This window comes from Drosophila gunungcola (genome assembly GCF_025200985.1).
Source record: "Drosophila gunungcola strain Sukarami chromosome 2L unlocalized genomic scaffold, Dgunungcola_SK_2 000110F, whole genome shotgun sequence".
In the NCBI taxonomy this organism is placed as follows: domain Eukaryota; kingdom Metazoa; phylum Arthropoda; class Insecta; order Diptera; family Drosophilidae; genus Drosophila; species Drosophila gunungcola.
The window spans coordinates 146,666-172,189 of record NW_026453166.1 but is presented as its reverse complement, the minus strand read 5'-3'; the positions used below and the strand labels follow the sequence as shown (position 1 = coordinate 172,189).

At 41.3% G+C, this 25,524-nt stretch overlaps 1 protein-coding gene and 1 long non-coding RNA gene across 18 annotated transcripts in view; both read left to right on the top strand.

Moving 5' to 3' along the window:
• The first annotated feature begins 704 nt into the window (after nt 1–704).
• The window catches only part of LOC128253599 (mucin-5AC), a 35,224-nt gene continuing 10,404 nt past the window's right edge, over nt 705–25,524 (top strand). For 7 of the 17 annotated variants that reach the window (XM_052982129.1, XM_052982128.1, XM_052982120.1 and 4 more), the window contains exons 1-5: nt 705–855; nt 1,850–1,951; nt 21,323–21,882; nt 22,107–22,303; nt 22,556–25,147. In XM_052982129.1, the coding sequence (XP_052838089.1) occupies nt 1,882–1,951; nt 21,323–21,882; nt 22,107–22,303; nt 22,556–25,147 (3,419 nt within the window). In that variant the 5' untranslated portion in view covers nt 705–855; nt 1,850–1,881. Of the gene's footprint in view, nt 1,792–1,849; nt 1,952–21,322; nt 21,883–22,106; nt 22,304–22,555; nt 25,148–25,524 lie in introns of all 17 variants that reach the window. The other 10 variants (XM_052982124.1, XM_052982125.1, XM_052982123.1 and 7 more) reach the window with 5 other exon arrangements.
• LOC128253626 (uncharacterized) lies at nt 16,755–21,224 on the top strand. The gene is made up of 3 exons (XR_008267474.1): nt 16,755–17,016; nt 18,232–18,261; nt 21,093–21,224. It is a non-coding gene; the product is annotated as an uncharacterized LOC128253626 (long non-coding RNA).

Here is a 25,524-nt window from a genome sequence, read left to right as displayed (position 1 = left end):
TCTCTTGCTCGAAACTGCCTATGCTGGAAATACGCTAGCATATTAAGATTAGCATCGGGTATGGCAAATATATTTCATCAAGGACAACCCGGTTGGGTAGATTTCTAAAAATAACTCGAAGCATGTGTGGAAAGCAGCTAAAATTCTTGGAGGATTCAAACGAAAAATCGTTAATCCGGTCCACAAGTGTAAGCTAGTGCTCAAATCAAAATATAACAAACATTGTATCATTATTTATTTTCCAATCGCAATGGTATATAGTAGCCCAGCCATGCCGAACCTCATTGGAAAGAGAAGGAAGGTTGCTGGTTGCAGCTATGCTGGTGGTATGCTGGTTTTCCTTGGTGTTTAAGAAAACCACCCAAGTAACCCGCCTTGTGTCAGTATCTGGTTTGAAAATCATCGGGCACTGTGGGTTCAATTCTCAGCCAAGTGCTCAAACTCAAAACGAAAACCGATCTGGGCTGCGGTTCCGAAGTAATTGGGGTAAATAATATACCCGAGCAGCAGGCATATACTAGAAGCTGGTCTTGTTTGCAATGGCACAAGCTTTAGCTTTACTCTTACTTTCAAAAGCTTAAGAGATGATACCAGGCCCGAGCGAGCTCAACAGAGACTTTAACAGTCATTTACTTTACAAGTTTGGTCTGAGCCATGCTTGGCTCTGTCTGATAGTTTACAGAAACAGAGTGAGTTGAGCATGGCTCAGACCAAACTTGGCCCAAAAGCTTGGCCCCGAAACTTGGCGCGGACTGGTCGGTTGGCTGAGCTTGCCGAGGGTCTCGAGACACTCACTCTGCACAGTCGCGCTGTGTAGTTCCTCGGATTAAGACGTGTAGTTCGCTAAAGCGCACGGTAAGCAGATACGCACGAGAGTCACCCGGACTTGTCAACTGCATTAACCGATTGTATTAAGCCACCGCCGATTTCGTGACGTTTTTATTTTAATCTTCTTGTTAAACGTGCCGAAAAAAGTAGAGCCCACAAAAACTGCACTTGTCTAATAATTTTACATAGAAAGCAGGCTCAACTGCATTTTGTTGTTCGTCGAAGAGCTCGAGCGTGTGTGTCGGTAGGCTCGCTTTGCGTTGAAAAGAAAGTTTTCGCTAAATGTACAAGCATCAACAAACAAAATAAAAAACGTGCAAGTTTTGTTTTATTTTCCCTCGCATTTTCCTCTCCACGCTCTAGACTAGCTCGCACAAAGTTTTCCGATTTGGTAGTGCCCGCGAATACCGTATGGGAAATCTGAATCACAGCAAGCCGTCGAACATCGTTTTTATCTTCTCTTTGTATTTTGCCAAGCCATTTTTTCCAATGCAATTAGCAAGTAAGCTGGCGGTCATTGTAACGGCTCAAGTGAAAAACTAAAAAACCAAACTGGAAAACCACTTGCCAAAAGCAATAGTAAAAAACTAAGTGTTGTAATCTGTGAACGTGTATGTGAAATATGCATCTACGCGTTGTCAAAAGTCACAAACGAAAGCTCAAATAATAGGGGCAGCAACTAAATCTACTTACAACAATACAAACACGTTTAAGCAAAGTGCAGTTAGAGCCGTAACCAAAGCCACAGCCGCGGCAGAAACAAAACCCACAGTAGAAAATTGTAACACAAGGCTGGAAAAAAATATAAATTGAAAAATTGCAACACTGCCTTCTTAGTTATCTAGCAATTGTATGCAACATAAAACAGAGCTTTTCTCAACGGCAACCGACACTGCCGATGCAGAGGCTGCTTCCCCCACGGTCCGCGTTCCACACGACTATTCGACCTAAGCCCGTCTATTGGTATTTTAAATTCTGTGAACTATCGCAATCGCACCAACCACATCAAGCAAATTTACAGTTACAGTTACGACGACGCGCAATACCTACAACATGGAGTACTTAACAAGTCGACTTAGCATTCTGTGGCTGCTTGGATTATGTCTACTGCTATTCAAAACAGGTGAGTGATGCCCACTTGAAAGAGCGACACTGTAGAGGATAAATAGGCAGACCATTTGAAGCAAGAGGGTTTGCCCGAAAGAGCCGAATCACTCTATCCACGAGTCCTAGACAAGATTCTAATAGTACTTGAGAAGACTTCAACCCACCCAAATTGCAGCAAAGAAACACTTGAGTTATATATGAATATTGCAATGTTGCATACTACCATTCAACAGATTCGAGTAGCTGAAAAAACAACAGGCTGGTTGGCAAGTCAATAAACTTGCCCGTCCTAAGCTGGGTTTCCTATTTAAAGGAGTTAAAATTTTATGTTTCAGCAGCATTTAAAAGAGAATAAATTTTAAAATTGGACAGTTTATTTTGCAGTATTGTATCTTTTTATACCCTTGCAGACGGTATCACAGTTTTAGTCAAAAGTTTGAAACAGTGAAGGAGGCATTTCCGATCCGAATATAGATATTTTTGATTAACGTCACAAGGGGAGTCGATTTAGCAATGTCCGCCTGTACGTCCGTCTGCCAGTATTTACGCAAACTAGTCTCTTTGTTTTATACTTATCTGGAACGTGCCGGATCGAAAGAAAATATTATATCGGGGAAAAAGGGAGAAAAAAAACTTTGCTGTGTTTGAGAAAAACCCATGGGAAAACATTTTTTTATATTTCTTTTGAATATAGTAACGGTTTAATAATTCAGAATTACGATTCTTATTTTTTCAAATCGGAAAAAAATATCATAAAGCTGCCTTAGGAATGATCAAATATTTGAGCTGGAAATCATTATATTTATTTGTTTTGAAGAAAATTTAATTTTTGCAATAGCTGTAAAAGTATATGAACTTCTGCTTGCCAAAGTTAGCTTCTTTTCTTGTTTTAAAATAGAATGTTTGTATATTCACGATAACACTTGGTCTGCTAAGCCTCAAACTATTTGGAACTTTCTTATGGAAACATTCTGTTTCGCAGAAGAAGGTAAACTTGTTTTGGCCGCTGTCTCAGCCGATTCGTCTGAACTTATGCCGAATTCCATAATATTAAAAGAAGTCAAACCACAAGCTGACACACTTGGTTCCACACACACACTTGGTGAAGTGTAAATAGACACACAAGTAAGGTTATTTACATAAGGGGATATCTAATTAGGTATGTAGGTAAATACATGGTATGATCACCTGCTCTATTTACCAGCAAACATTAATATAATCGAGCGTAACAAGCCGAACCGTGTCAATCTGTTGGTCAGCCCGTGTTGTCCACTCAAACAAACTGCTAGGTAATGGTTATGAAATTATGTAAGGTATGCCAATCAGTCAGCAGCCAGCCAACCAGCTTATGGCTAAAATATTAATTGCATACAACACAGAGACTGGCATGGCATGAATGGGTTGAATAAGAGTTTCGCTAAGTGAGTGAGTGTGTCGGTGTGACCGAGCAAATTGCGGTTATAATAACTGTTAATAATCTACAAAACAGTTAAACACTTAATTACTCGTTCACATTTAAATACGTAAAATGTTATCAAAAGGAAGCAAGATAAAAAAATGGTTTAATAAGGTATGTGTAAATGGTTAAGAGAATCAGTTTGCTTTAAAAAGAGAAAGGCAGCTCCAACCAACAATGTAAAAATATAATTCAATTTAAAATTGTCTACACCTCTTAGTACTTATCATATGAACATCCCCTCTTCTAAATAATATTGCATTGCACTGTAAACCAAGATCGACTCTAACGAATGCAATTATAACTTAACCTCCTCCTCGAGTATACTAATTGGGGTTTGATAGTAAAATAACTTTTTTTGAAAGATTTATAGAGATTTATAATTGAACTGAGGGTAGCTGAATGAAAGAGAATGTTATTAGTTGAGTAGTGCTAGGGCAAGAAATAAGCAAGCCAAAGTGGCTGTCAATAATGACACAATAAAACAAAAAAAATGCGTAACAGCATTAAATATATATGAAGCTAGCGAAAGCCAAACAAGCTTAAGAGTTTTAATGGGGTGGGGTAAAGGCAGGAACACTAACAATACTTTCCATTTCTTTAGACTATAACAAAATTGGTATGCCGTTTTTGATAGCTAGCGAAAGGGTTAGTCTTGTTTTCTGTCTCTGTTGGCTTAGCGCAGAGACCTCAGAAACATTTATGCGTAAAAACATTTTATATGTGACTGGTTTACACCGGAAAAGCCTTTGAATTTAGAAAAGAGGCAGAAAAGGTAGCAAAAGTCAATACAAGCCACAAGAACTTATAGCTAAAAGTAAAAAACAATGTCAATTAAGGTATGGGCCACGCCCCCGCCCAGCCATAGTGCCTCGCCTCTAGCTCTTTACAACAACAGGCGGTGTCAATGCTTACCGTGCGAAAGTGTTGGGGCATGCGGAAGATCGTTATTAAATTACTTGGCTAGGTCTTCGAGTATAATCCGAATGCTTTATACGAGCATGCACGAGCATTGACATGGCGCAACTTCGTTTTGCATGCACAGCGGTGCACTTTCGCTTTCGAGCAGTATACGAGTATGAGGCAAGCTTGAATATATTTGCACATAGCCATGGTAATCTCTAGGTTTCGAAAGGCTCCAGTTAATTTGCGTTGAATTGGAAGTTGAAATTGTGGACCGGCACTGTGCGAGAAGTACCAATAGACCACCAAACACCCAACTTCCCCTATATTTAACGATGGCCCTTACGAGCTCCGTGTTAATGGTGCTACTCACCTTGAAATGCAAAAGTAATACAGCTAGCTGCAAATTATTTGCGCTGCGCAATGAGCAATCTATTAAGGCACTGCTTCAGCCCGACAACATACATAACCGATGTGAACAGAGCTCTTGACGTTTCTATGCGTGGAATTTAATGGGGCCCAATGCCGCTGCTCCACTTAACACTCTCACACCTGCCCTGCTATGGTCAGATAGATCTCCTTTTCTTTCACCGCCACAAAGCCAGTCTGACAGTTTGATGTGTGCATTAGATTGCGTAAAAACTTTTAATTTTTATGATTATTTTATGCGTCTTTCACGTTTTCGGCAGTTTGCATGTAACGGACCGACACCTTAGCTTTGCTTTTTGTCTTTGTGATTGATTTTGATTGGCCATTCTATTCTGCATTAGAAGCCAGAAACATTCAATTCGTACAATTTAAGAACATACCACTTTTAGTATTGTTATTGTATTTATTTATATATATATCTTTAACTTTCTAAAATGTTCATTGAATTTAAATCAACAGCTTATTTAGGACTATAAGGTTCACTTTGTGATTAACGGATCTACCTTACTTGTACTTTTCAAGGCTCTAGGACATAAGAACATGTTGAAGAGTATGTAGAGTAAGGCGAGTTTATTTCGGGACTCACTATACTACGAGAAAAGTTCCTTTTTGACTTTTAAACGTTAAGTCTGCATCATTAACTGCTATATTCACACAACTATTAATAAGCTTCGGCAGCTGCAATTTAAAATGGAAACACAAACCGTGTTCGATGTGGCTTGTGCCGGTTACTGCTTTTTTTGTTGTCTCCTTTGCAGGTAGATAAATGTATAAACTGGATTTTGCAGATGCTCAATGCAACGACCTTGACGCAATTGCCGTTGGGAATGCAGTTTTCGTTGATTTTTTTGTCTCGCTTTAAAACCCGCAGCTTGCTAAGTTTAAGTCGATATTTAGTCTGAAGGGCAAGCTGCAGCGAGGCAGCTACCCTTCTCCACTGCAGAACACTCGGCTGTAAAGCACTTTTCATTTATCAAATATTTTGCGGCTCCATATGTGCAGTTCAACTTTCACTTTCTACAGCCGCAGCCAAGCTGCGACACGTATAACTCGGCCGGCTAAAATGAACGTTGACAGCCCACAATGACAAAATGTTGGCCGGTGTGAAAGTATGTGAGCTTATCGATTAGAGGAGCCCGTCGATTGCATAAGCGCACTCATCTGCGTCGTTAGGAGCTTCATTAAGTGCGCGGTGTCAAATGTAATGAGTTACAGAACAGCTGAACCGAGTACGCACAACTCTCTGGGATTAGTCTTTCAACAGGCAGAGCGCTGCTCTATTAATCATTTGACAAGATGGGAGAGGGGCGGCGACTGTCTGTCTGTTGGCCGATCGACTGTTGCAAGCTACAGTGCATTTTGTAAGTGTATATGCGTAAGCACACAACTAGCTTTCTGTGATGTTGTTTTGCCATGTATTTATTTCACGCTCACATTTAAAGTGTTTGGATGATATTTCTGTTACTGCTGCCTTTTAAGCGAATTTCACTCGAATTTAATGTTGTCGGCTCAATGCACCTACCGCTTTCAGTGGGACCCTGAAGTCGACACGTCACTATTTCAATTTTTTCAATGTCACTGTAGGCGGAAAGCAACAGGTTCCATATTCAACGGATAGTTTAATGACATCTTACTTTGTGGTTTTTGTTTCTTGATTTCTTGTTTATTAAATCATAGCTAGGGTGGTTTTGTTTTGTCCGGCTATTGACTGCAAAAAAATGCGTCAGTTTCTTAATAATTGTCCACTTAGGCTATCAGGAGACAAAATACCTAAGAAGTCTTAAAAACAGTCTATAACCCAATTAAATTAGAATTCATTTTACTTTTTTAAACTTACTGGTTTTTTAATTAATAGGAATTCTTAGTGACTCTTTGGCCACAATTAACAGTAAAGACGACGTTCTTTTATATTTAAGCCGTAAATTATTACTTGTGAGTTTAAACTGCAGCAATGGTAACTGTTGGCAACACAAATCCCATTCCGCCAGATCGAATTGGCTTGATCTTCTCGCCACTTTTTTATAGCAAGCTCTAATTATGTTACTCAAAAGTTGACATTTGCGCAGCAACTGGCCAATTTGCATAGTCCCGCTGCCGTCACCCATGAGTAGCTGCACTCGACTTTGCGCAAGGTGTGGCTTAGCCAACAAAATTTCGCTATTAGCGTGGGAAAACGGTTGTGTTCCACCGATCGCCTATGGTAAGTCTGGTGTAAGTGTAGTACAACCCGAGCGAATGGTTCAAGGTTGTTTAAAAAAAGTTTAATACCTCAGTAGTTGCAATTAAATATCGTTTGGATTCCGTCATTAATAGAGAGGGAGGGGTTTAGGCGGTTTTTCCAATGGAAATAAATATATGCATAAAAAAATTGGTTCTTTGTCCATCTACAACCAAATTTTAGATCCGCCTCTGGTTAACAACACCCACCAGCATCTTTATTACAGTTACATGTATCTTGAACCATAGGAATGCTTTTCCCAGTGTATTCAAAAAAAAAGATAAAAATATTATTCTTAGGCATGGCTGTGGATAAAAATGTTCCATTCGTTACTGGCACCTAAAAATGCTATAAATTTATTTTACCCTGTCCGAAGGCGTCGTATAAGTCGCGAGACGACTTTGCCGCGTAGGACTCAGTGATAATGTACTTTACTCCCACTCTTTTTTGTACAATGACTGGCGACGCGGATGGGAAACTGAGTGCTGCTTACAGAGCGCCTTCTTGAACTTTACGAGATTCCTTTGGTTTGATTACATGCCAGCAATATTTCTGAGGTCTACCGAGAGCCCTCCGTATGTCCTGGTATTCCAGAGTGAGCTCCGCTTCGCATAATTCATAGATGTGACACGGATAACCCTTCTACACACTTTGCCAATATTTAATATCTTCTGACTCTATCGTGTCGATGCACGCTGTAATTCACATTCTGAAAATAATATTTTTATACCCTTGCAGAGGGTATAATAATTTTAGTCAGAAGTCTGCAACGCAGTGAAGGCGGCATTTTGAAGTTTTAAAGCTATCTGCATGAAGTTGTCTTTCCTTGGCAGGTAGTCTATAAGTTGGAACGAGCCGGATCGGACGACTATATAATATAGCTCCCATAGGAACAATCAGAAAAATTAATGAAAAAATTATAAGTTTGCTGTTTTTAATTTTTTTTTTAGTTCTTCGACATATAGAAATGGTTAAATATTTCAGAATTTCGGTTTAAATTTTTATCAAAATCGGACGACAATAGCATAAAGCTCCCATAAAAACAATAAAAATATTAAAAAATTGTATTTTTAAATGTAACTTTTTATTCTGTATTTTTTTTTAAATTCTTTTTGACATATTAATAATTTGACAGTTTAGAGTTACGCTTTTAATTTTATTAAAAACGGAAAACGATATCATATAGCTGCCATAGAAACTATCGAATAATTGAGCTGCAAATCATCAAAGCTTCCATGTTTATAAACATATACGCGAATCAATCGAAATTTAGATGTTAAAAAGAATATTTAATTTTTGTTATAGCTGCAAGGCTAAATAACCTTCGGCCTGCCGAAGTTTGCTTTTTCATTCTTGTTTTTTTTTTTTCAGAATGAGAGTTTTTTAGGATAGTCAGTTGTTGATGGCTATTTTCATAGGCCTTGAATTCTTTTGTCAGCACTGATCCTATCGACATATCATCGGGTAACGCTGGTGTCTTTTACGAATCAGTATTGGCAAAATCAGCATTTTAAACACGCATAACTTATCTTAAGCTTGAGTCTTCAGGCTACTAGACCTACCCAATCAACAAACCGGATAGTAATTCAAAAGCAACTTGACATGTGTTAAATGTCGATTAGTCACCGTGTTATTTAAAGATTCGGCAAACTTAACTAATGACGAAACATCGAAAATCCCCAATAACGGCTTGTAAAGCACACTGACACAGGAAAGTAGTAAACGTTAAACGATTAAACAAGCTATCTTTAAGGTGAGTGTCATACAAAACAGTTGACGTTTCAGCCGCAGATAGAAAATTGAAGTTCTCAGCTCCAAGCAGAGCCCACTTCTGACAGCAGACATCAGTTCCGTCCTTGACTTTGGCTTTTCGCATAGTAGTTGTAGTCAGCTCATTCGCAATAAATTGGCTTTGGTAACGTTACCTGCGATTGGGTTGGCTTAGCGCAAATATTGTTTGATGGATTGTATATCCACTAATCATTTTTATTTTCGTACACCTATATTTTTATGTATTGTCTTATATAATTTTTTACCTTTGCAGAGGGTATTATAATTTCAGTCAGAAGCTTGCAACGCAGTGAAGGAAACCTTTTCAACCCTATAAAGTATATATGTTTTTGATCAGCATCACTAGCCATCCATCCATCTGTCAGTCTGTCCTTCCGTTCGTCCGTTTTTATGCAAACTAGTCTCTCAGTTTTAAAGCTTTCCGTAGGAAACTTTTCAGAAAATCAGAACGAGCCGGATCGGACTATATATCATAGCTCCGATAGGAAGTTATATATATATATATACATTTACATATATAGTATACATTTTTGATCAGCATCACTAGGGGAGTCAATCTAGCCATGTCCGTCGGTCCGTCCATCTGTTGCAGGTTGTATAAATGTCGGAACGAGCCCGATCGGACTACTATATATAGCTCCCATTGGAACAATCGGGGGAGTACAAAAAATTGTATCTTTGCTGTTTTTTAATTTTTATTTTAAGTTCCTTGATATTTCGTGATAGTTTGTTATTTTGGAATTACGGTTCAGTTTTATCAATAGCTGGTAGGGTATTTACGCTTCGGCTTGCCGAAGTTTGCTTCCTTTCTTGTTTTTTTTGTCAGTTATTTTGTTTTTTTCCATACTGTGATTTGACTTTGCTTTTGCAATAACAATAGTGGTATTGTCCGTGTCTATGTTGCCAACTTGATTAGAAGCTGTTCATGAAATTTTATCGTATCTAGTGCGGTGTGTTCAGAATGAACTGTATTTTCGAGATGTATTTGTCCGGTCTATTGGTGGGTTCATTTGGGCTTGTAGGGCTTTTCCTTAATTTCTTATACATTTCCAGGTAATTATCTTCTGGAAATCAAAAAATAAAAAAACAAAATAAATTATATTAAAAAAAACTCGCGCTGTTAAACCTCTAATGCTTCCCAACCTTCAATTGATTTTAGAAAACACTAGCTTTGCTTTGGGCAACCCCTTTGTTGTCATGGCCAAAAAAATCATCTCGCAGAAGCTCCTCCGCTAACCAGTCACAAGCCAAGACGTCCAAAAACATAAGATGCCACTTTGAGAGCGCCATTTGTTTTCGCTTTTTAATATTTGTTCGTTTTTCGACGATTTCCAGGCTGTGCTTTATTGTTGTTGGTGCATGTATGTAAGTGTGGTGTTGCTGGTCTTACCAGTTGGCTTAAGCTGTCAAACATGTGCCGCCGGTTCAAGTTCAACGGCAGGGTGGACAAAGTGCGGTTGGATCCCCACGCCATCGCCGCTTTGACATTATCCAAATCCTAAACACATCCTCAGCTGGCTAAATAGTGAGGCGGCATCTTTACGTTTCGGGATTCCTTGTCCAGAGCCCCCTTTTCGTACACTCATGCTTGCCTAAAACAAGTCAAGTGGTTGTGAATAAGCATCACTTTGGTATTTGGCTTCATGTGAATGATCTACCAACGTTTTTTCTCTCCATGTTTGTTCTTGAGCAGCGATGATATGAGCAAAAGGTAAAGGTCACCTGTAGCCGTTAGCAAAGGCATTTATGCAGACCTTATTGATTTTTGTGATTTATCTGAATTTAGTGGCTCGGCGTGGTAAGTTGTGGTGCTGGTTTTTGGTCTGATTAACTTTTTATTTCTCTGAGCTAATTTAATATATTTAATTATGTTATTGCAATTCACATTACTAGCGCTAGTTGCTGCACAAGCCCTTTCAAGCCCACTGCTCTCTACATTACCATATTCAGCATTTAAGTAAAAGGCCCAGCCTTGACATCGTTTCGGTGCACAAAGAGAACAGAGTCTCATGCCTAGAGACAACAACAACATAGACAGAAACGAGAACAATACACAATAAATACATGCTCAGAAATTAAAACTTTACAATCACGACTTGCATGCGGCACTGGCGTTGCCACTTACCAATTCGAACACATGTTATTAATTTGACGTGCACCCCTGAACAGCAAAAGTGAGCTGGCTTAGACAAGCTAATGGCATTAAGACGAAATACAAATTTTTTAACCAAGAATTTTATTTTGTCTGCAAGCACTTAGGGGAAAGCTTCTGGCCAAATACAGCTGGCTGGGGTTTGTAAGCACGGACGACATTGTGGGGAACTGGTATTAATTGGCTCACATTATTTATAAGCACGCAGCCAGATCTAATGAATTCCGCCACACAGACACTCCCTTAAACTACTGACTCAGGCTTGGCTTGGGAACACAAAAACTGAGCTGGGACGACCATTCAACCAAGACTATGTCTATTGGAAACACACAATGAACTGTTAGACTTTATTCGGCGCATTAGGTTGCCAAAATTGAATCGAATTACGCCCGAAGGCGACTGGTTCTTGTATTGCACGACTTCTAAGGGGGTAGCACTTTCGAGTCTGTGGGCTTTAACTTAAACTAAAATAATTATTAATCCACTCTTTCCATAGCAACCTTTCTGTTTTACGCTTGGGCTTGCCATTTATTTTCGCCTGTTAAAATTTGTAGCCTCAGTTTTTAGTAGCATGAGTCACCGTTCTGTGATATCAATCCTTAATGACTGTTTATTGAAAAATTACTTGCAGAATATAGATCATTTTCCTGAGGCCATGAAAATAAAATCAATTTAACTACAACATTTTTTTCTGATGGGCGGAAGTTTTGAAGACTATGTCCTTACAGATTAACTCAAGGAAGGTACAGCTTAAAACGCCACACAGTGTAAAGAGGTCAGACTGATAAATAAACGAAGACCATGTACAAAGATGTATAAGGACAAAAACGGACACAATTGGTTCAGCTCCTTTGCTCTTATAACTGTTGGCACATTGTTGCTGTTGTATTCGGCAAAGTCTAAATATGACGCCGACGCAGGTCGACTTAGAAACCGTAATGGTTACAGCTTCTTAGTTGCATATTGGTGGCGGTGGCGTTCTCTTGCGCAACTGACAAAGCCTTTTAAAGACTCATGGGTTTTGGCAGCCGCGCCAAGAGTGTAGTAACCCTGAATGTTTTTCTGACTCGACTTTTGAGCGGAGTTATAAAACCGCAGACACAAAGCGAGCCTAATGATCAGCCACTGGCAGACAAGCATACATAACATTTCGGTTGCGTTTTTGGATATACCTTGAATAAATGTACAAAACATGAACGTTTGGACCTAATTATGTCGCGACAAAATTAGGATGGGGATCATTAAGATAAAGTTCTACAAAAGTGTAAAGCAGCTATAAAATATTTTACTTTTTTTTTTTTTTTTTGCGCTGGGACCGATTTATTTTAAACTTTTGGGGCACACCCAAAATGTGCCATGGACTAAATCAAGCAGACAGGCAGCCAAAGGTCCAGTTGTGGAGCCGGCAAGCCGTTCATTTTTTGATTCTTGGGCCAGCTTACAAATTCTGCCTTTGTCTTTGTATACCCTTCATGCAAAAGTTTAAAACGCAGAGAAGGAGACATCACTAGGCCAACCGATCTAACCATGTCCGTCTGTCCGTCTGCTTGCACTAAAACTAGTCTTTCAGTTTTAAAGTTATCTAAATAAAACTTTTTTTAAGTATAATATAAGTTGCAAAGCTACCTAAGACAGGATCGGAAAATTAAAAAGGTAAGCGAAAAAACATGTATCATCGTTGTTTTGTAATACGTAAGCACATACAACTCGACACAATTTTTACGGTTTTAAAAATACATTATTAAACCTAGGAACAATAAAAATATTTATTGGAAATCTAAGTAGCTTCATTGGTTTTAGACAATTTGGTTACAAATTGATATATATATATATAGACGTTTTTAAAAGCATTGCATTTTATGATCTTGTCGATCCAAAACCAAAATTCAGTATGTGTCTTTTTGTGTCTTTTTAACTACACACACTTGGCTAAATTAAATTGGAACTTTGTAGAACGATTGTAGCTTTTACTTTTTGCTGCAGAGTGACGGCTTCACTGATCAAGCATGGCCTGGGTTAAACTGGGTTGGGTGGATTCGTTTTTTTTTTCTAATCCCAAACCGGAGGTCTTCGTGTGGTGGCCTTAATTTTACTTTTGGCATTTTAAAATTTTTTTTATGTTTATATAAATTAAAAATAAATTAATAAATAATTTACTTGTTATTTTTTTTATTCTGTTTCCATGTGTAGTTTTTCTGACTTGATAGTAGTTTTTCGACACTTGACTCGCCAGTCTTTCCTATGAAAAATAAAACTACAGCCAAAGAATGACGGCCGAGCTCTTTTACCTACACTCCCGTTATAGGCCTGCTCTGTACGCCATAGACCTGGCCCGGAGTTTGCAACACCAAATTGTGGGCTGTGGGCCGCCGTTTGCTGCCGTGCGAAAATATAAAATTCAAACACATCTCTAGCCAATTGCACATACCCTGCAACTGTGGCTATGGAACGTTAATTTCAAGTTGCGTTTTAATATCGTGCAGTAGGTGTAACGCAAACGGCAATAGCGGCAGTTTGAGTTAGATCCCCTGCAACTGCACTGGCCGCGTTTTGAGGCTTGCTTCTTAGCTTACATCATAGGCATCGAATCGCAACGCAGACATCGATTTAATGCATTTATTTTAATACCAAAGCTAAATGTATTGGCCTGGCCAACGACTTTACCCACGCATACGGAGGAGCAGCAGAAGTCAGTACCGTTTAAGAGCAGTCCGTCCAGCGTAGCAGCAGTCATGACCGAATGGATCGCAAACATGTGATTTTTCAATAGCCCAATTTCCACCATTCATCTTGTGATGGCCTCTTCAGTTTCCCAGGAGATGTGCCCAAAATTGTATTATTTATTGTGGTTATGAAAATTGAGCGCTATTTCTATCCAATGCGAAAATTTCAATTTCCAGTACCTTACTGTCAGTCGGTGATTATTTTTTTTTACTTACAAATCACACATACGTAACCGAGTCAAGCACCCTTGCTTGACTACAGGTTGCTATAGGGTCGAGGTTGATCTCACGCGAAACGATATGCGTAAACATGTGAAAGTATTTCCACGTCAATTATTAATAAAGTCGAAAAGTGGCTAATGCCACATAACTTGCACACAGTCATTTAAAGATGAAAACATTTTGTTCCGGTCCAATACATTAAAAAAGCCGCGGCCTAAAAGCCGTTCACTCTGACTCAAGCGAAACACTCCCAAGACCCGGCTACCAATGAGCGGTTGGGTGTCAAAATCATCACCCCTGCATGACAATCCATATAATTGCATTGCAGAAAGACAATGAGCGTAATGGGGTTCCAATGCAAAATTCGAATGCCGGAGCGTCGCCCTCTCGTTAAGATTGTCAGAAAACCAAAAATGCATGTTGGCTAATTATTTCAGCTATCCCAAGCGCTTGTCAAAAGTGAAAGCCCCAATTGACAAACAATGAGCGGAACTTGATGAACCCGCTAAAAAGTTAAAGAAGCTCTGGCAGACGCCAGATAAATAAGTTGGCCAGAGATAAAAAAAAACCTTTAAAGGCAGTATTTTAATCCCAAAATATAATTTTCCTCCTGCGCTAATCTCATTATATGCATGATTGGGCTGTCAGTGTTAGCAGTACTTAGATTTTAGCTAATGTAAGGCTAAACAAGTACGGTAACGTAAAGCAGTAGGTACGTAAAAAGAGTTTAACTGCCTGGCAACAACGTTTTCCGGCACTATCAAGTTGTAACGCCGTGGACGACCGCCCGTCTCTTGCTTGGACAGCTGGTCTGGCCCGGTCTGGTCATTGTTGGTCACTGTTGCTCTGGTGCTTATCAAATTCATTTTAATGAAAAGAGAAAGGTAAATGGATATTGCCACTACGCTCCTATGACTGCCTGTCTTTGTCAGCCACAAATTTCTCGCTGCTTCTCTAACACAAAGGTCTTCTACTTGATCATATAAATCTTTCCAAAAGTGAACTCACACATTTAACTTTTAAAAGAAGTTCTTCTAATAAACCCTTTTAATGCATTTAGGGCTATTTTCTCGTTCGTGTTTTAATGATACTTAAATACATATTTTTTTAACATGGGATAAATAAATTTTAATTTCTTTTCCGAACTTAAAGTTACATGTTAAAGACATACAATTTTGTGACAAGTTGTTTTAGCTGCCCCATCGTCAAAAAATGTTTTTGTCTATTGTTTTAAAATTGATTACCGATCCGTATCCTTTCCCTTTAAAACTTTTTAAATTCGTGTAAGCCTCGACCCGCTTGCTAGTAGTAAAATTGTTAGGCGTCGGCGAAGATAACGTAACCCCAGCATATGCAAACATACAGTCAAAGGTGTACCTTGACCTGTGAAGAAGAAGTCGGTAAGGCGTTTTCCTTTCAAATTAAATTGAACGGTAAACAACAACCACCGGCGGGACAAACTGCAATTCGCTGAAGCAGAAAGCTGTATGTAAATTTCGGCTTTTGGTTATCCACTGGCTGTAAATGCTTCCTTCGTGTTGGCTACTTTTCTGTTGGATGTTTCGTCAAATTTATGGTTTGTTGCCTCTACAACTGCCATTTTGCCCACTTCTTCGTTTTCTCTTGATTTTTTTGTTGGAGACGCGGGATAGACCATGACCTTCACAGGCACGAGATGGGAAGCGATACTGCCTCCTAACTATGAACAAGATTCGCCGTGGTCAAGGCAATCTTCAAATCGGCATTTTGATAGGCGTACCATACACACTTGATTATTCGGCGGAACTCGAGTTTTATTTAGCTGAGCGTACAAATCAAATTCCTAAACATGTTGCAATTTAAGCAGCAGAAAAAAAAATCCATTGAAATGTAACTTGGAGCGTCAACCGTCTCTGTGACTAAAACATACTGCCGTCGCGTACTACACAACGCAACGCAACAATGCAAATCGCCCCCGAAGCAGTTTACAACATCAAAATGAGTTTCGTATGGCTGGAGCAAATCACGCGTTGCAGTCGAGGTCTCGCTATCCGAGCTTCCATCCCCATTCTGGGGTAGCACCCAAAACCCGCTTTACCAAGACTGCGGACTATAACGGCCCAATTTGGGGTTTGGTCAAATCCCCGTCTCCGTTTCGACTGCGGTTATAGCTAGTACAGAGCACACTTGATTATTGCCATGTTGCCAATGCGACATACGAACCGCGGACATTGCCCAGCACATAAAATGACTGGTTGCAGTTGCAGCAAGCGAAAGTGATCGATTTTAAAGTGGGCGTGGCTCGGAACGAGTCTTGCGCCACACTGTGGCGTTGTCGATGTCGTTGGAGTCGGCAGCGACTTGCCGTCGAGTGGTCTAGTTGTTGCCACTAGAAAAAAGATCTCAGATACTAACACACACAGTGCCACTAGCATGAATGCCTCACTGTTGAGAGCTGTGGTGTCTGTCTGACTGTTATGCAACATTCTCGGTTTGACCCACTTTTGCGCCGTTTTCTTGAGCTTTTTTTTGTCGCCATTGCTGGCCAGCATTCACTTTCGGGCAACTCAAATGCAAAAATATGGAGAGCAATGGGACCGTTGAAATTCCTAGAACTGTCTAAAGATATTTTCGATTGAGTGGTTTTTGACTTTGTATTGCTAACAATGAAATCGCGCGCTCCCTCCGCATTTTAGAGCAGACCAGTTATAAACCAACAGCATAAGACATCGGGGGCGACCACCATATTTTGAAAATTATTTGAAAGTTTGCTGCCAATTAACATTTTAAAAATTTGATAAAATCATGTGCCACTGGTGTCATATTGCTAGCCATAACGAGTGCAGAGACTTGCCGGACTGCTGCGTTCACTTTAAGCTCTACTGCGTGCCCCGAAAGTCAAAACGTTTGCGTGCATGCCCGTTGATATGTACAGGTGTCCGTTCCATATGACTATGACGATTAAGTCAAGCAGCCCAAAACCATCTGTTGTACCTATATTTACGTTTCAACTTAGACTTCGCTTGACCAGCGGGCAAGCTTTTGTTAATTTATTGGACTTAGCCCTAACGATGATAAATGCATAAAGTCAATTTTGCTGGATGAACGAATAACCAAGTTATGGCCAAAGGATCATTAAATGACGATAAGCGAACTCTTAACCAGGAGCCCAAGCTAAGCACACATTTCCAGCCCGTACTACATCGAGGTACTCATTAAATCAAACTAGACACGGCAGTTAACACAAAAACCCCCTACTACCAGCGCACTCTTCGTAACTTGAAAGTGTGCAAAGAAAGTCTGCTGTGTTTGAAGTAGCCCCACCGAAAAAGCCTTTGCTTCGCCAGCAAAGTGGAGCATTCTCCCCCAAAAAAGTTGGGAGGAAAAGCGAGCTACTACAGAGCCACAGCCGATTGTACATTGTCGATTGTATATGTGGCAACACAAAGCCAGTCGATAGGCTAGTTACATAATAGCCAAATAGCGCTTCAGGCCAGAGCTCCACTTTGTATTTGAATGTGGCCCACAGCTACGAAAAGGAAAGCAAATGGGAAAGAGGCATGAGGCAAGAGTAAGTGCTGCATTTCCTGTTTTCTGGTACTCTCGAAAATAGGTACTGGCAACTACTGCTCATGGCGATTATTTAATTTGTATTTCTTTGTATCTCTGACTACCCAATTCTCCTAAATCTGTCATGCACTGAACGCTGAAATCAAAATTGGTTAATTTCGATGGCATGGAAAGATGCGGCCTGTCTGAGGAATGTTTTTATCTTTAAGTTAGGACTCGCGATTGTATAAAACTTTAACGCTTGATCCCAGAAGTATTGAAAAGATTTGTTGAGCTTGTGCTCTTAGACATACGTTTTACTAATTAACTAATTTATTTTAATCAATTTATAAAATAACTGTAGGTAATATAAACAGATATTAAGGTACACTCTGTTTAAGCAGTTAAATCACATGTATGTCAGTGGATGCCCATAGCCTGTTAGCAGGAAGTATAGCCTTTTCCTATCGAAAGGAAAAGCTTGCCTGCGCCGTGTGCTAGCTGCAAAGCGAATGATTGTATTTGCGGTCAGCTCAACAATTAATTGTGGCGTTCGAGGTCTGGCGCTACGCCTCTTTCTATTGATTTGGGGAGTCTGTTGAAAATGAAAACAAACGAAAGCCCACCAGTCGGTCAGGCAGCCAATGATTTATATTTCCGTCTTGTCGGTACGCTGAGCGTGTATTTAATTGCGGACCGCACCCAGCGAATCGAAAGACTTAGGCAACAAACTTGCCGGGTGCTCTCTGTTGGTCTGCCAAGTTTAATTAAAAGTTCAAACGCAAACCACGCAAAAAAGAAATTGAGCTATCAATTGAATCAGAGAGTCGTGGAAGAGACTTATAAGTGTACAAAAAGACAGTTTTCGATCTAGACAACTTAAATGCTGGTTTTAATTAATTAAGTTAGTTTGCACTCTAAAAACAGAAAAAAACTCTTTAGTGGTTACTTAAAATTTTACGTTCAATGATTTAAATAGATTTAAGAAAGTAAATTTATTGATGGTTTAGATTCTTTATGGGTTGATATTTTAAGTAAACTAACGTAAAAGTACTACGCCAAGAAAATTTTATCCATTACAATGTGGTAAAGAGCTCATTACGGTCGACATAAATCAGATCTTGAGGCTGCATCCGAAGCTGCCAAACGAGGTGGCAATTAGTGCGATGGTTTGCGCCATTTGTCTAAATTTGGCTGTGCTATTGGCGTTTGCCAATTTTATGGCTTTAAATAAGTCGGAGGCAGTGTTGAAATGCCGCCTCGCCAGGCAAAATTGCGCCTTTGGACCAAACATGTCAGACATAGTCTGGGCCTGGGAATTATCTCCCATCGTTAAAAGTGTTGGCTACGACTCTTAGGCATTAAACAAATGATGCCTAACATAAATTAACGCCGTGTGTCTTCTATTTATACACATTTTCTTTCTTAGCTTGAACTCTTTAATTTAGATCTAGCATCACCTCATATCTCGCAGGGTTTACTATAAATAATTCAACGCGCAGAGATACGACACTTTTATTGGTTTTTAATGCTCAACATCTTCCAAGCAGCGCCATTCAAATAAATCGATAATAAAATGCCTCACGCTGATCTTAAGCAGGTTGTCCAAACCGATGCTTATTTATCTACAATGTGTACCGAGCCGGCAGTATGGTCAAAGTGCCATGAGTGTCATGTTTTATTGCCGCTTCTGAATGACATGAAAGTCAAGTTGCTCATCAAACCTAGTTTTATGGCTGAGAAGTTGTTGGTCGAGTGCACTTTAAGAATACCACAAAAAAAATCAAGCTCCACGACGGATCGGAATTGTAAGGCTTTTGATTTGCTTCTTATTTTTTGCTTGATGATAGGGGCAAAGTGTAATCGGCCAAAAAGAGCGATGATTCTATTTTGGCTCAGGGCATATATATCAAAGTGCAAGGGTATTCTTCGCTTTAAATCAAAAGTACAACAAGTGGAGAAGTAAAAAAAAAACCAAAACAACAAATGACAAGCGATAAACAAAACCAATCAGGTTTATGGTCGAATTACTGCGCGTTGCATAACAACAAAGCAGTCGAGCCAAGTCAAGCCTCAGTCTAAGCTTCGACTTTAGCTTTACCTCCGGCATCAGCCTTAAAGTTAGCTGTGCTTGTTCCGTCAAAGCGTACATAGTCGTACTGTTTAGTGGAGCAGAAAGTCCAACTGCATAGCACTGCTAGCAGCAACGACACAAGAGCAATAACAAGCAACGAGCCAACCAACACAAACAATCCTCGACGGGCCTGCTAAGTGTGGGCTGCCTAATACAAATGTCTTCCATGCTGATGGCAGGTCTAGGCTCTTGCATGGTCAATTGCCATTGGCACGTGATTGGCTTTCATTGTGCACCACCGCCGTATATCAGTCACCAGACTCGGACAATGTAGCACACTGTAACAAATATTCGCTATGGGGCTCTGGGCATTTATTCCACAGCTTGTGGAGTGCCATCTCCGGTGCATGCTAACTAGACGCCCTCCGAGGGCCTTGAAACTATTTCGCATACTACGTGAATGTCGTTGAAGATGAATCTTTATATTCTACCTTGCCTATTGTATGTTAATTAATAAAAACTTGAGCGTCGAATGCATCCAACTTTGTACTCCCATAGCTTCTAGACTAACAAAGCTACAGAAAATTAATATGTCATTAACAAGAAAAAAGCAAACTTCGGCAAGCCGAATTCAAAATACCCCTGCAGCTATGGCAAAAATTAAATATACTTTAAAATGTCAAAATTTCAAATTATATGCGTATATGTTTAATAATGAAGCTATGATGATTTTCAGCTCAATTATTCGATCGTTTTTATGGCAGCTATATGATATAGTTTTCGGATTTTAAAGAAATTTAAAGCGTATTTCTAAACTGTAAAATTATTAATAAGTCAAAAAGAATTTTTAAACAAAATTACAAAATAAAAAATATTGTTTCCATGGGATATTTAAACCGTAATTTGAAACATTTAACCATTACAATATGTCGAAGAACTCCAAAAATAATTAAAAAAGCAGCAATGTTATAATTTTTTTTTCCTTGATTGTTCCTTTGGGAACAATATCAAAATGGTCTTCCCCCAACAGGAAGACAACTTTTGGGAAAGTTTCAAGCAAATAGCTTAAAAACTGAGAGACTATTTTGCGTAGAAACATGACATGGCTAGATAGACTCTCCTGATCTCCAGATGCTGCACAAAAATATGTGAATCACACAGAATCAGCGTAAACCGCTTGCCCGCAACCACATTTTTGGGTTTAATGTCTGGCGATGTAGATTGCCATAATGGCAATATATTTCAATTATTATGCAACCATATTTGCCGTTCTTTCTTCTGCTCTTGTGCAGGCGTCGTTGATCGCTGAAACGCGACAAAAAACCATATTGAACGGAGGTTTGTTCATGTGCGATAATTTGAGGCGAATAACCTCTGAACAATCCGTTCAGACGACGGTATTAAAACTGGTAAAAAAAAACCATGGTGATAACAACGGATTCATCCTTACGGCGAGATTACTGTTTTGTGCATGCAAACGATATATTAATTTAAGCAGTTATCGAAAAAATAGTTTTGGAAATATTTGGGTGACTTTGACTATTATTATTAGCTCGACGAAAAAACGAAATTTACTTAGCACTTTTATCCTAATCTAAACTTTAAACTTCCGCAACCTTGTTCTCTGTGTAAACTGCTTTTATGATCTATGCTTCTAATAGCAAGTCGCATTGATCAAGAAACACTCAGCAATATAACCTACACATACATGTTTCATGCCAAAATAAAAAACGTTTTAAAAGTGCAATTAAACCATGACAGACCTGTGCAAAAAGTATTTGGCTTTAATTAAACGTAAGGCTTCCATGCCAATCATTAATCTTTAGCCTGCGAATTAAAAATACAATACGAATACAAAGAAATGTATCTCCATATACTGTTTCCTTTCCAGGTCTCACAGAGGCACAAAGCAAACGAGCCTCACGTGTCACCAGCTCCCGCAGCTTTGGCACCAACGTCAAGCCCTCCAGCTCCAATGGCCTTAGCTTTGACTGCCCCGAGGAGTTCGGCTACTACCCGCACCCCTCGGACTGCACTCAGTACTACGTGTGCGTCTTCGGAGGAGCGCTGCTCGAAAGCTGCACAGGGGGCCTGATGTACTCGCACGAGTTGCAGACCTGCGACTGGCCCCGTAACGTGGGCTGCGAGTTGGTGGACACATCCTCGGAGCGCGGCCCCGCAAATAGCCAAACCCAGACGCACACCCAGGCGCAGCAGCCTCAACACGTGCCCAGCCGAGTGCGCTTTGGGGCCGCTTTTAGCAGCCAGAGCGGCACACAAAAGGTGCCTACGGTGGCGCCACAGTACCACCGCTCTCCGCCCCAGGTGATCCAAGCGCAGGTCCAGCACATACCGCCTCCGCCTCCGGAGCTGCGAGTGCCACCCAATCCGGTAATCACGTCGCGGGGACAACCGAAACCTCTTATTGACTCCCAGGAGGAAATTGCAAAGGTGAGTAAGGGTCAGTCTGGCGAATTGACTTAAGAATGTAAACATCGTAGGTTAGGTAAGCTACTGAAAAGCAATACTTTTTATAAGGGATATTGGTTATAAAGTTACTCATATGTATTTCTAATCGATTCTTGTTATTTAAATTGGGAAATAATTTGATAAACATTCAAAATTCCTTGTGGGAATATAAAAACCTAACAGGTTAATGTTTCTATTTTGTTAAGCTGTACGTTGATGCTCAAGAAACGCTGCCGCCCGTGGAAGAAGAGGAGTCCGATCGCCAGCAAAGAGTTTATCGCGGTCAACCCAGCACCGTTAACCAGGTGCAGCGCGATCGCGACGGTATCATCCACCAGGCCAGTATTAATGCAATTCCCCAAGCTGGCAAGATCGGATCGTATGCCTTTGGAACGGCCTACAGGTAAGCAGTAATCCATGCTGCAAGTTGATCATTTCTCATCTATCGTTGCTTTTCAATTGATTCAACTACTTTACTGATGCTAAATCAAGTCCAAATTTTATGCAACTCATCGTATACCATGCTCTTTTCTCTCATACATCGCATTCTGCACTATCTCTTTATCTTGCTCCAACCGACACCGACACGACCAAACTCCGAACTCAAAATCTGGACAACCATACCGCTTTTGTGAAAATCACTGAACATAAACAGCGAAAGCTTGAACGACGACCAGACGCTCGAATACGAACTGTCCCACAACCGACTCGATAGAGATAAGCGGCGCAAACGTCGCGACCTTAGCGCGCGGGTGACTGAAACTTCCCCTGCAGAGCCTTCAGGAACTGAGAATTCATACGACTCCAACACTTCGAGTGAAGTGGTGGAGCCAGACACCTTGGGCACACTTTTGATTAGTAGTGAGTCCTCAAATAGCTCCAACAATTCAAAAGAACGCTTCGGAGAGGGAGCGGCCGCCATCACTAAGCCACGGAAATACTCCTCGAAGATCAGACAGCCGAAAATCGAGACCGCCATGGAGTTTGACTACGAACAAATTCCTGACGATAACGGCGAATTAGTGGGCGGAGATAAAGATGTAGTCACGGGAGAGTCGAAGAGGCGGGCGCGCCAGCTGCGACCTGTTTCACAGGCGTCATCAAAGTGGCCAGGACCAAACTATCGCGCCATCGACGCACCCTCATCCCCACAGTATTCCCAGCAAACAGGTTACAGCTTTGGAAGTTACAACCCGTACCTCTCGCCGCCTAATCCTGTCCATACCCAAGCACACGGTAGCCACAATTATAATCACTTAAGTCCCGGCTACCAACCCTACCAGCAGCAGCAGGTCGTTCCCGCTGGCTCCCTCCTCCAGCAAAAGCCAAAAGTGGTGTACACCGGCTATAATCTGTCTTTGCCTCCGCCGCCTTTGGAGGACGACTTTCGACCCATTGCAGGGAAATACTATGGTGCGGCAGCCACAGGTCCAAACAATCAGCGACCCCCCAAAAACCAGCAGCAGCAGTCGAGCGCTGGCGACCTGCTTCCCTACCTGATTCAACAGCTAAAGGAATTAAAGGAACGGCGCAAACATCTGCAGGCGGAAAACTTTGCCTATTTCCATCTGGACAATCAGCCGGTGAGCCCGGCCCCCGCTTCAGGGACCACATTTGTGCCCACAGCCAGCACCACCCCGCATACTCCCTTTGCCTACTACTCCCCCATAGACCCATCAAAGCCCGCACACCAGGTGACTCCAAACGGTCCGTACAGCACCATGGGTGGATTCTTTAACAACCAGAACCCGGACCAAGTCCCCTACACCGCCAACTACCCCGCCAAGGTGGTCTCCCATTATAGCATTGGCGCTGCCGGCGGACAGCGCAGCACGACGGAGAGCAACTACTTCCAGTACAACATTGTAGCCAACCAGAATATGAAAGGAATATTTAGCACTGCCAAGCCGGTCCAGTTTGGGCACTCTACTATTAAAATTAGACCGCCTGTTACGCCGCTGCAGGTGACTCAGAGCATCAATGTGATATCGGCCCCTAATCTGGCCTACAACAGACCCAATAGTCTACAGCAGGTTCCGTTCCGTGACATTTCGCACTTGCCTGTGGGCATTAGCTATGCCAGCAATAGCACTATGCCAGAATCTTACCAGACCTTCACCAAATCAATCAGCACCACAGAGGCGCCGCTGCGCGAACCGACCACGACAACGCCCAAGTCTAAGCTGACAAACTTTCAATTCAACATCCACGAGTTCATGGCCAACCTTAAGGCCAGCGATCTGGCCAGTGTAAACCCAGCCGTAAATCCGTTGATCAAGTATTTCAAGCAGGTCAGTAGTGACGGTAATGGAAATGTCAATGGCAACCTGCGCAACGCGCTGGTTCTTCATCGCCCTGTTACAGGCATTTCAAGTTCAACTAGCAGCTCAATCACGACCGCTCAGATTCCGACCACGCCGAGTCCAGCGACGACCAAAACTCGCCTGAGAGTCAAGCCGACAGTGCCCACGCCTGCCACTCCGTCCACAACGAGAGCTCTCAAAGGCTACGAAAACTTCATCAAAGGCATTCAGAATCAACTTAACCAACAAGCCTCAAGCCCAAGTCCCACCTCCAGCACATCGACCACCACTCTGCGTGTTCCGACCACCACGACTCTAGACAGCGTTGACTATTACGACGAGGATTACGAAGAGGATGAGGACATACTACCTCCGTCTCAAATGCCTCCTTATATGCCCATGTCTGAGACCATGGCTCCTCCACGCCCACAAATAACGGCAGCCACCCCCGTCCCCGAGTCTGCTGGAAAAGTACGACCAAACTTCCAAACGGGCTTCCTGGAGGCTACGACAACTCGCCGCCCGTTCCCCAACTTCTCGCAGCTGGACCAACCAAGTACCGATACTGACGTGCCATCGTTCCTCAGTTTTCCCAGCGACATATTTCAAGAACTAAAGCAGCGGCGGCCTCAGCTCCCGGAGTCTAACACCCTCCAGACTAGTACCATTACCCGAGCACCCATGGCCACAAGCAGCTTGCATTCGACTTACAATCCAGACCCAACCTCCTCCACGGCGCCGCCAACGACGCGAGTGCGATACACAGCGCGTCCGCGTACGCGAGGACAACAAAAATGGATGACGATGTCACCGCTCCAGGGGCAACAGGACACAAAAAACCTCTCCGCCAATGGTCCCGTTGTTTTAGACTCCAGCAAGCAGAGCAACCTTGGCGGACTGCAACTGAACTCCATACATGTCGGCTCAGGTGCAGAACGACACAGGTAGCTATATGAGCCGAGGCAAAACGAGATAGTTAAATTACATTATGTCGCTACACAGATACACAAGATATCAATGAATACAAGAAAATAAGCGTTCTATGTACATATACCACGCCCGCCCGCCCACATTGTGGCAATACTGTTTATACGTCTACGTTTAGACCCATTACTAAGCTGTACAGTTGACTAAACAAATGGACTTGGCTTCTTTAACTCTAACTATAACTTAACTCTAACCCTGTGCTAATTTCTTTTTCATATATCTGCTATCTTTCCATCTTTGGAACTTATTATTTTGTTTACTCAGTTTAATTATTTTTGATCTCGTTTTACATTCTTCTCTCTCCTATTTACGAACATATCATCATTGTTTCTTC